Source organism: Ochotona princeps, chromosome X (genome assembly GCF_030435755.1).
Source record: "Ochotona princeps isolate mOchPri1 chromosome X, mOchPri1.hap1, whole genome shotgun sequence".
NCBI classification, from domain to species: domain Eukaryota; kingdom Metazoa; phylum Chordata; class Mammalia; order Lagomorpha; family Ochotonidae; genus Ochotona; species Ochotona princeps.
The window spans coordinates 60920505-60931988 of NC_080865.1; the positions used below are offsets into that span (position 1 = coordinate 60920505).

Sequence of the window (11484 nt, forward strand, 5' to 3'; positions counted from 1 at the left end):
AGTGCTAAGCTTATGACTGCAAAGTGAAATGAAAATATGCCATTGGGGATATAAGGAAGGAGGGGGATGGGTGGTAGTTGTTGCTATGCTTATAAATCTGAATTGTGGAATATGTGAAATGTGTTCACTTTATATAAATAATTTTAAAATATTGTAAAAAGTTTTGAGGATTTGAAAACTAGGATAAACTTCTGATTAAGATATTGAATTGGGTCTGGCACAGCAGCCTATTGGCTAAAGTCCTCACCTTGCATGTACTGGCTTCCTATAAGAGTGCCGTTTTTGTGTTTTTTTTTTTTATAGTTTAATGTATTTTAACAGCAAACTTACAGGAACAGCACAGCAGACAGACAATATTAAAAACATGTACTTGCATGTAGGACAACTCAGAAAAGTATAGTGAATGGATGGAATCTACTACTGTATGATAAAAATGCTACAAACACCATTTAGTTGCTGTCAGTAAGAAATTTACTTATTTTTAAAAAGTCGAAATGCTGGCATTGTCCAGAAAAATTGAACAGGTTTATTTATAATTGTTATAAAGTTGAACTGCTGAAACTTGTTCACCAAAACATTTTGACTTGCATTAATGCTTTACGTCCCCACATTTATATTAAAAATCCACACACAAATGAAAATGGAAAAACTGCCTATACCTCATTTCTGTCCCCTAGTTTTCCATTTGCAATCATATACTTAGGTACCTTTTGACCCCATGGGAAAAACAAAAAACCAACCAAACAAAAACAAAACAAAACAAAACAAAGAAAACCCCTAAACGTTCAGAGCTACCAATATAACAGGTAAGAAGAGAAAAAAAAAATTGTTTTGAGAATGAAATGTTTCTCCTCATAGTGGATTCTTAAGCACGTCCTCCACGTATGCAGCGTGCTAGCTGGATGTCTTTTGGCATAATTGTTACACGTTTGGCATGGATAGCACACAGGTTGGTGTCTTGAAACAGGCCAACCAGATAGGCCTCACTTGCCTCCTGCAAAGCACCAACAGCTGCACTCTGGAAGCACAGATCTGTTTTGAAATCCTGAGCAATTTCTCGCACCAGACGTTGGAAGGGGAGTTTGCAAATCAGAAGCTCAGTGGACTTCTGATAAAGTCTAATTTCACGGAGCGCCATAGTACCAGACCTGTAACGGTACGGTTTCTTCACCACTCCAGTAGAGGGCACACTCTTGTGACCGGCTTTTGTAGCCAGTTGTTTTCTGGGTGCTTTGCCACCAGTCGATTTGCGGGCAGTCTGCTTTGTAGGAGCCATGGTGCAAGTACCTCCTTACTCATCTACTCCCTTCTCCCTTAGGCTGAAGCTCAGCGAACGAGAGGCGGCACTGGCATTCAGAGCTGGCATCTGCGCGGCGGTAAGTGGGAACACAATTGAAAGATCAGGGCATAGATTCTAATCCCGCAACCTGCTTCCCATCCAACTCCCTGCTTGTGAACTGGGAAAGCAGTCGAGGACGGCCCAATGCACTGGGACACAGCACCCGCGTGCGAGACCTGGAAGAGGCTCCTGACTCCTGGCTTCAGATGGGCTCAGCTCCGGCCCTTGAGGAAGATGGAAGATCTTCATCTCTGTCTCTGCTGATCTCTGTATATCTGACTTTCCAATAAACCTTTAAAAAAATAAGGACTAAGAAAATAATATATTGTTCAGTCCACCAATAATTTTCGCTGTGCATCACTACTTTTTTGCCTTTATATTAACCTTCAGTAAACACTCTAAACAATACGCTAATGTCAGCTAACAAGTTTTTCATTTCTTTTTTTTTTTAAAGATTTATTTTATTTTTATTACAAAGTCAGATATATTGAGAGGAGGAGAGACAGAGAGGAAGTGGAGCTGCTGGGATTAGAACCAGCGGCCATATGGGATCAAGGCAAGGACCTTAGCCTCTAGACCATGCTGCCGAGCCCAAGTTTTTCATTTCTCACCCATTAAAGATGTACAAAATATGTTCAACTACAATGATTATATGCACTTACCATAATAAGATAAAAAAATAGATTTATTTATCAAGACACTATTTCATAAAAGTATACATGCCACTTATCTTTTAATGTGTGAAGCAAGGAGGTATTTAATGTGTTGAGCAATGGGATAAATACTTCACATGATTATATCTTGAAATCTATTCATGAACTTCTTATTTCACATATGTATGAATGAGATATAAATATGGTACATTGCTTTCAGCAAGCTAGATAATAAGTGGCAGGCAGGATTAGAACATATTCTGTTTAACTAAAGTAGCCAAGCAAGCTTTTAAGCCACCTTACTGAATTATGTAAGAATAAAAATCATCTTATATATGCATTTAGATGCAGCAATATCAACCTTTTATTAACTATATATAATTTAATCATTGGCTGGAATACGTTCAGCTGACAAAGTAACTCACTAATGGAATTTGAACTAAATGCCTTCAGGTTTAATAAATGACTAATGTATATGAACTGTGAGAATTTATTTACACTTATTATGTAAAAAATAATTTCATTAATACAGTATTGCCAATAAGCAATACAAATTATGGATTCCATTGTCAATGTATCTGGAAACAAAATAAAAATCAATATTAAGCAAGGATCGTTTCTGAGAATATGAGGCATATTGTTAAGTAAAATTAGGGCTTACTAAACAAAATTATAGTGCATAGAAAGTACCCCATTACTAATTACATTCATATCAATAATGTTACTATTAAAATATTGGATAATCATGGTGCAAATTATCACAGATTTTTGACAGGTGGAAGACACAGAAGAAAGGGATTGGCAACAAATAAATTGATTTGTGTTGTTAGCATCAAGAATGTTTTTCACTTCTGCACACACATAGAAAACAATGTTTTGAAAATACAAAAGCATGACTGCAGTTTTGTTTCCTCCTGATTTTATTTTTTATTTTTAAAGAATTTATTAGTGTAGTAAATTATTAGAATCACCTCAAATACATGCTAATTATAACAAAATTCGCATCAATTCTAAATTTAATATTAATGGGCCATTAAACAAGGACAACATATTCGATGTAGTTCATAGAATCTCAAAGGCATAAAATAGACAAATAAAAATATTGTGTATTTACTATGTACATAATATTTTGGTATATATATATACAATTGAAAATGATAAATCATGTTAACTAACGTAATCCTTGTTTAACATACTTGGTATTGTTTTGTGGTGTGATCATTTAAAACCAACTCAGCATTTTTCACATACACAATATAGGTACTGTCTAGTTCAACAGTTTCCTACATAACATCCAGTGTTAGAAATAAAATTTATTGAAGATCCTGTGCTTTTCCTTTATTTTTCTTTCCACCTTTTCATTTTTATCAAAAATTGGTTGAAAATAAATGAGTGGATATTTTATGGGTGCTCTCTTCCATTATATGAGTCTGTATTTTTTGCCAGCGTTTTCCTGTTTTGATTATACAAGCTTATATACAAATTGAAGAAAAAACGAAGAGTTTCCATTTATCCCATTACACCCACACTTTCTTACAGGCACATTTCATTGATAATGGTGCATTTGTTATAGTTAATAAATATTAATGTACTGTTATTTGTGCTAAATAAAATCAGGAGAAAGCAAAATTGCAACAATTATATTTAGCTCTCTTGTATAAGCTTATGATTCTGACAAATACATCATGCGTCTACCATTACAAAATCATACAGTAGTCTCTCCTCCATGAAAATATCCTGTGCTGCATTAATCCATCCCTTCTACCTCTCAAATATAAACCCTCTACAATCAAGTTTTCATTTCTTACTGTCTCTAAAATTTGCCTTTCTCAGGATGTCATAGAGTCATAACAATCATATAGAGAAGCCTTTCAGACTGCTTTTTCTAAATTAGCAATATGAATTAAACGATTGCCCATCTTCTTTTTCAAGTAGATATTGCATTTGTTTTATCACTGAATAATATTCCGTTTTGCATTTGCATCACTGTTTTCCATTCACTTCAAATCGCAAAGGGGTGATTTTCATGTTTGGGCAATTATAATCAAATTTACTGTTAATCCTCATATGCAGTATTTTATATGAACTTATCTTTAGAACGCATTTGAGTAAACCCATAGGAACAACACTGCGGAATTCTAGGCAAGATTTTGATTAACATGTAAAAAGTTATACTCTTCCATGTATCTGTATATCTTTCCATTCCTGCTAGCAACTGAGTTCACACGCTTGCCAGCATTTGATATGTCAGTGATTAAGAATTAGCATTCCGGTCTGACACAATGCCTCAGTGGCTAACTCCTCATTTTGTATGCACCGGAATACCATATGGTTATTGGTTTGTGTCCTGGCTGCTCCATTTCCCATCCAACTCGCTGCTTGTGGCCTGGGAAAGCAGCAGAGAATGGTACAAAATCTTGGGACCCTACAACCATGAAGCTCCTGGTTCCTGGCTTCGGATCGGATCAGCTCTGGCCCTTGCAGCCATTGGGAAGTGAACGAATGGACGAGAAATCTTTCTTTCTGTCTCTCCTTGTTTCAATAAATCTACCTTTCCAATAAAAAGATAATAAATCAAATTTTTAAAAGTTAGCATTCAGTGTAGGTGAGTATTGGTACTCATTTGTGTTGTAATTTGCAATTTTATTATGCTGTAGGCTGTATAGGCTATTGCCACATCCCTGCTTGTCATCAGTATATCCTTTTTGGTGCATTGTCTGTTCAGACATGAAATATATTGCACATCTTTTACATTGCCTGTTTATATTATTTTATAATTCATTTTATTACTTATTCATTTGGGAGGAGGAGACAACTCTCATCTGCTAGATTGCCAGCCCAAGAGCCATAGGGGATGCACAAAGGCTGGTCAATGAAAAACAAATTTTTTTTTCAAAAAATGGTGCCAGTACATCTGGATATTCATATGAAAAACACACGATCCTAGACTCTTATTACACAATTTCACAAACATCGAAAACATGAATCACACACATGAATATAAAATTATAGTATCATAAACACTTCATGTGTATTAAAGTAGAAAAATGTACCTGTAAATTTGTCAATGACCTACACTATACATCAGAAGCAGCACCAATAAAATGAAGTACTGATAAATCAAATATAATAAAAACTAAACTAGGTCAGCCTGAAACTAGGAGCTAGAGCTTAAATCCAGGTTTCCCACTTAAGTGGGAGGACCCAACTCTGAATCACCACTGCTACCTCTTGATCTATGTATTAGCAAGAAACTTGAATCATCAGTGGAGCCAAGTCTCAAATCCAGCCACTCCATGATGGGATGTCTTGTCATTTTAACTGCTCGGTCAAATGCCAACACCTAGTTTACTTCCTTATTGCCTGAATTTATAAAAGCTTTTTTTATATTTTGAAGATAATTATTTTACAGATATGTGATTTATGCCACTCAGTGACTTATCTTTTCATTTTTAACAATGCCTTTCACAAAGCATAAGAATTTATTTTATGAGGTACAAATGATCAGTATTTTGTTTCAGAGATCTTGTTTGAATGCTGTATATAAAAAGTCATTGGAAAGAAACAGCAACCTTATTGTTTCTTTTCTTTAAATTTTCCTTTTTAATGTTTCTCCAGATGGATGGTCAAAATATAGATTATAGATATTTCTGGTTTTCTTTTATACACAATTGATGGTACAGGTTTTACACTAAACAGATGTCGATGTATCATTCACATTTTAGCATGCTACTTAGTTCATTTAAATTTAGTCCAATAGTAATTTTTTTTTTAAATTTCTTGGGCAGGTGCAATGGCTTTGTGGCTAAATCCTCAACTTGCAACTGCTGGGACCCGATATGGATAACAGTTCATGTCCTGACTGCAGCACTTCCCATTCAGCTTCCTGCTTATGGCCTGGGAACCAGTGAAGGATGACCCAAAGCCTTGGAACCCTGTACCTGTGGGAAAGCCAGAAGTTCATGGATCTTGGCTTCAGATTGGCTTTGATCCAGCCCTTGCATCCATTTGGAGAATGAACCGATGAAATGAAGATATTTCTATTTATCTCTCATTCTTTTTTATAAATCTGATCACCCTTTGCAATATAAATGCATAGATCTTTTAAAAAATATCGTTATACTTCTTTGACCATTATGTCATTGAGAAATGTATGATTTAATGTCTAAATAAGTTGTAATTCTCCAATCGTTTGTTACTGATTGTATCTAATTGCATAGCAGTCTAAGAGCATACTTTGTCTAACTTACGTTCTTTTTTTTTAAGATTTATTTATTTTTATTACAAAGTCAGATATACAGAGAGGAGGAGAGACAGAGAGAAAGATCTCCTGTTCGATGACTCACTTCCCAAGTGAGCCACAATGAGCAGTGCTGTGCCGATCTGAAGCCAGGAGCCAGGAGTTTCTTCCGGGTCTCCCATGCGGGTGCAGGGTTTCAAGGCTTTGGGCCATCCTTAACACTTTTCCCAAGCCACAAGCAGGGAGCTGGATGGGAAGTGGAGCTGCTGGGATTAGAACCGGCGCCCATATGGGAAGCCAGTGCGTTCAAAGCGAGGACTTTAGCTGCTAGGCCACGCCGCCGGGCCCTGAATTCCATTCTTCTGTATCTGTTATGGTGTGTTTAATTATCTATAGTGGGGTCTCTTGGTAAATATCCCATACGAATGAAAGGAGAGTAAGTGTTATATTGCATGAAGTGTTTTTTTCTAAATGCTAATCAAATTAATTTTGTTTTATTATTCTATTGGGCTATCTCTTAATTGATTTTCTGCTCTGAGACTTTCAGATAATGGATTAGGTGCATATACTTCCTCTGTCTGTAGTTTGTGAATCTTTATATAAAGAAGAATTCTTCCCAATACGATGGACTTTTGTTAACAGATGCTAGCCACTTTGTTGTGTTTAATATTTTCACACTGAAAATAATTATTGATTTAGCAGGATTAGTATCTATCATATTTGTAACTGAGTTTTAATCTTTAATTTTGTTCCATATTTCTTAATTTTTTAACTTTGGACTTTTTACTATCTTCTCTGGTTTTAAATGAAATTTTATAAGGAATTCTTTTTCCCTATATTATTGTATAATCTATATGTTGTTTGAAAAAGTTAATTATTAGCTTTAGAGCTTATCATTTTTATTTAAAACTAGCATGTCATCTTTCCAATTGTATTTTTCTTCTTCATAAAAAAATGCAAGGAGTTTTAAGGACATTTTCATCAAATAATTAAGAATTAGAGCCCATCAAATGGTTTCTTCAGTTTTGATTTTGTTATTGATAATATTTCCTTTCAACTATTAGAATTTTCATTTCTGGGCCCAGCGGCGTGGCCTAGCGGCTAAAGTCCTCGTCTTGAATGCGCCGGGATCCCATATCTGTGCAGGTTCTAATTCCGGCTGACCTGCTTCCCATCCAGCTCCCTGCTTGTGGCCTGGGATAGCAGTCAAGGACGGCCCAAAGCCTTGGGACCCTGCACCTGCGTGGGAGACCTGGAAGAAGTTCCTGGCTCCTGGCTCCAGATCAGCACAGCACCGGCCATTGCGCTCACTTGGGGAGTGAATCATCAGATGGAAGATCTTCCTCTCTCTCTTCTCCTCTCTGTTTATCTGACTTTATAATGAAAATAAAATAAATCTTTAAAAAAAAAGAATTGTCATTTCTCACTCTATATTATCCAACTATTATTGAATGTTTTCACTTTTCATTACAATCTTTAGCATATTAATAAGTTACCTATAATTTATTTTTTCAGCTTTGCTGATATATAACTGACAGCTAAAAATGGTATAATGTAATATTTGCTATATGTGTATGTCTTGTATATTTTGTGTTATTACAACAGAATACTTGGTGTAGGGTAATGTATAAGTAACAGAGAATTTTTGGGAGAATAATTCTTGTGAAGAGAAAGCCCAAGCAACATGATTCAAGTGTCTGTCCAGGGCATGTTGTATGTATTACATTATGACACGGAAGCAGAATAGGAGCAGGCTACATGTATAAGGGATATCCATGCAAAGAAGAAAGTAAGTGCTGGAGAGGGACCATATGCTTTTAATATATTCAAGGAACTGAATAAGACTTGATCCAATCACCAGAGCAATAATCCATTCATGAGAATATGAATTATTTGACTGATTATCTTCCATTAGTTTCAAATCTCAAAGTTACCACCAAATCACCATATCAGCCTATTTGAAATCAGGCTTCTAGCACATGCAATTTGGTGCTTAGTAGCATTATCCAAAAACTAGCAGTATACAGTGTAAAATAATTACCATACTCGAGGTGATTGAATAACTCATTTTCTCACACTGTTAGCATTTCAATATTTTTATGTCAGAAGTTTTAAGCTTACAAAACAAAAACTTTCTAGTAATATAGTGTTCAAATATACCCCACAACCAGATTCCTCTATTATTAATATCTCTTGTTGCTATTCTTAGCTGAAAGATTGAAAGAATCAGTATCATTAACATGCCCATACTCTAGATTGCCTGCAGCAGTCCATATGAAAACATCAATGATCTTTAAAATCATTTTAAATGATGATAACACTTAAGATTGATTCTAATTTTCAGATTTCATATAGCATTACTTACTGTCACCATTTGGTACATATATCTTACACAGTCATCATGACTTTAATCCATATATTTCAGCCAAAATCTTTCCATTTCTCCCAACAAAAAGCCCTGGAAATCACATTCTACTCTGTCTTAATAAATTTCACTTTTGTAGATTTTTGCATCTAAGTGATATGCAGTATTTATCTTTCTGTGATTTATTACACTTATTAAAATATTTGTGACAATAATGATAAACAGAGATGACATTTTTGCTAAGTGAAATAAGTTATATTAAGTTTCCAGTGTAAGAATCCAAGATATTTAGAGCTAATGTTGAGGCTTTGCAAGCTAGGCTGCCACCTGCAACAATGGCATATCATATGTGTGCTACTTGGAGTCCTTACTACTCCATATTTGATGCAGGTCCCTACTAATTGCACTGGAAAGTAGTAGTCCAAATTCTTGGGCTCCTGCACCCACATGGCTCCTGGTTTCAGCCTATCAGAGACCCAGCCATTTTAACAATTTTGAAAGGGAATCAGCAGTCGGGATTCTCTCTCTCTCTCTCTCTTGTTTTCACCTTTCAAATAAATACTAAGAATAATAATCAAAATATATGACACATATGGATATAGTTCTGATTTTTCTGTCTCTTTTCACTTTTTCTTGCCTTTTCACATGCCACATTTTGTTGTTGTTAGGATAAAAACAAGTAGAGTAGGAAGGATTCTAGTGTGCAATTTATGTCTGTATGACCAGGGCTTATGTTGTGTTTACTCTTTTCTCTTGTTGTAGCAACAAATTTACACTTCCTCTGATTTCCTAATCTTATACCTTGTTTTTAATCCCCTCTGTTGTCTTGGACTTTTCCTAGGGAATCCTTAGTCTGACAATTCCTTTAGCTGTAATCTTAGTTGCTAAAAAGGGTGTATATTAATGGAGTAGTACTGTTCTGAGCAGGAAATTATATTATCATTTTCTCACTGGATCCCAGTCTGGGTCTTGAAATTGGATACACAGTTGTCGGTAGACCATGACTTGACTTGTGACTTTTTAATTTCACCACACTGCACAAATAATATATACTCAGTAGAAACAACAGTGTAAAACCTAAATTTTGATCATTTTCTTGGCTAGTGATAAGTAGGACAATATTCTGATTCTCAGGAGAAGTTTGGACTCCCAGTAGTTTAATGAACATGTGGGTAAACAGGAAATACTCTACAGTGTTCTGTGATCCTAAAACAATATTTGGTAGTTTAAGTATATTAAATGAATTTCGAACCAAACGTTTTTCATCTTTTGATAGATTTCTTGGGCTCTGATCTCATTTCAACTTGAGTAGCTATTCCCCTAAGATTTTCACAAATTAAATACACTAAGTAGGTTGAAATGGGTGTTTTCCTTATTCTGGGTTAATTAAGCTTTGGCAAAACCTCAGATTTTACATTTTCTATTGTCTAAGGCTTTTAGTGCCAAACTCTATCTCATGTTTAATTAGGTCAGACCCTAATTAGTCACTAATACTTGAACCCTTAGTTTCCTTCTATCTACAAGTAACAGAGTATCTGATATTTTTAAATGACTGACATAATGAACAGTATGGATGTAGGTAGATCACGGATTGTTAATTCACAACTAGGCATTATCAGGTTTACAGACTGACTTCTCTGCTGTGTAGTCACAGTTTAATGCTTATTGTTTCAATGACAAGCATTGTACTAGAAAAAGACAATATAGTGAAGTCAGGGAGTAACAGAACTAGCCTCAACACAGTATGTTTGTTTCTCTTTTTCATCCTGCAGAAAATTTTTGTTTGTTTGATTTTTCAGACTTTCCCAGTTTTTTGTTTGTTTGTTTGTTTTTTGAGGTTATAAGGGAGGCTAGCCACTTATTCAGCATTTGGAACCTCTAAACTGATAAGTGGTCTCTGCCTAAAAATAGTACATCTTGGATAATGGCTATTGAATGAGTATAACAACATGATGCATAAGTTACTCATTTATCTACACATACTCCTTAATAATCCAATTCCTGTCAATGATTTTTTTTCAAATGCATCAGGCATGTATGAAATATACTTATTTTTTCCTAAATAGACACAATCCCAAAGACATATTTGGTGCCTGAAAGATGGATCATAGTCTAACTAAAATAGAACTTTAAAGGTTTTATCTTAAATGAGTGATATTGGTATATCAGAAGTTCAGATTTGCTTTCCATCTCTTCTTTATTATGCTTCTTCCTATTTTTACACATTCCCTTACATGTCTTTCTAAAGCTTTCATGAACAATCACTTTAATATGAAAACTAAGGCAGCATAACATACATTAATCATAAAGTTTGAATAGCATTTTGCATTTTTTGTCCTGAACCGTGAAATTAGAGATGGATACTTTAAAAATTCTAATGTATTCTTATTTTATGAAGACTTCAAAGTAAGATGTTGCCTTTTCATATATATGTACATGAGAATTGGAACTTTATTTTAAAGGAAAGCTAACCGTTTTACACATTAAAGTTTATGATAAAAGTGAGAGTCTGTCTTAGTCTCAAATATATTTTGGCATACTTCTCTAAACAATCTGTTTTGAAAATTGTATATATGTGTATATATATATATATACGTACATATATATACATACATATATATGAGAGAGAAAGAATCAAAAACATCTCGAAATGTTTAAATAAGATACAGTTCATAAGTTTTATTTAATAAAGTATCCTAAGAAAATCCATTTTCTCTGACCCACTAAAATAATCAGCAATTGTATTTGGTAAAGCATACCAGCTAATCACAACACAATGACTGTTCAATGACTGCTAGAATATAGTTGAAAAAAAATCTAGTATATCTGGTAATTTCTGTTACTATCAGATGAATAACATGCATACACAGAGAAAGTGATTGCTTAT

The 11484-nt window shown here is 34.6% G+C and overlaps 1 protein-coding gene across 1 annotated transcript; it reads right to left on the minus strand.

Moving 5' to 3' along the window:
- Positions 1-404: 404 nt before the first annotated feature.
- On the minus strand, positions 405-1288 carry LOC131478571 (histone H3.3A-like). Its single transcript, XM_058658844.1, has one exon. It carries the CDS (start codon positions 1274-1276, stop codon positions 866-868), a length of 411 nt encoding a protein of 136 aa, XP_058514827.1. The 5' UTR covers positions 1277-1288; the 3' UTR covers positions 405-865.
- Positions 1289-11484: the final 10196 nt, after the last annotated feature.

What these genes read in the sequence shown, in the direction of transcription:
- LOC131478571 (XM_058658844.1), bottom strand. Translation starts at nt 1,276, where the DNA reads ATGGCTCCTACAAAGCAGACTGCCCGCAAATCGACTGGTGGCAAAGCA.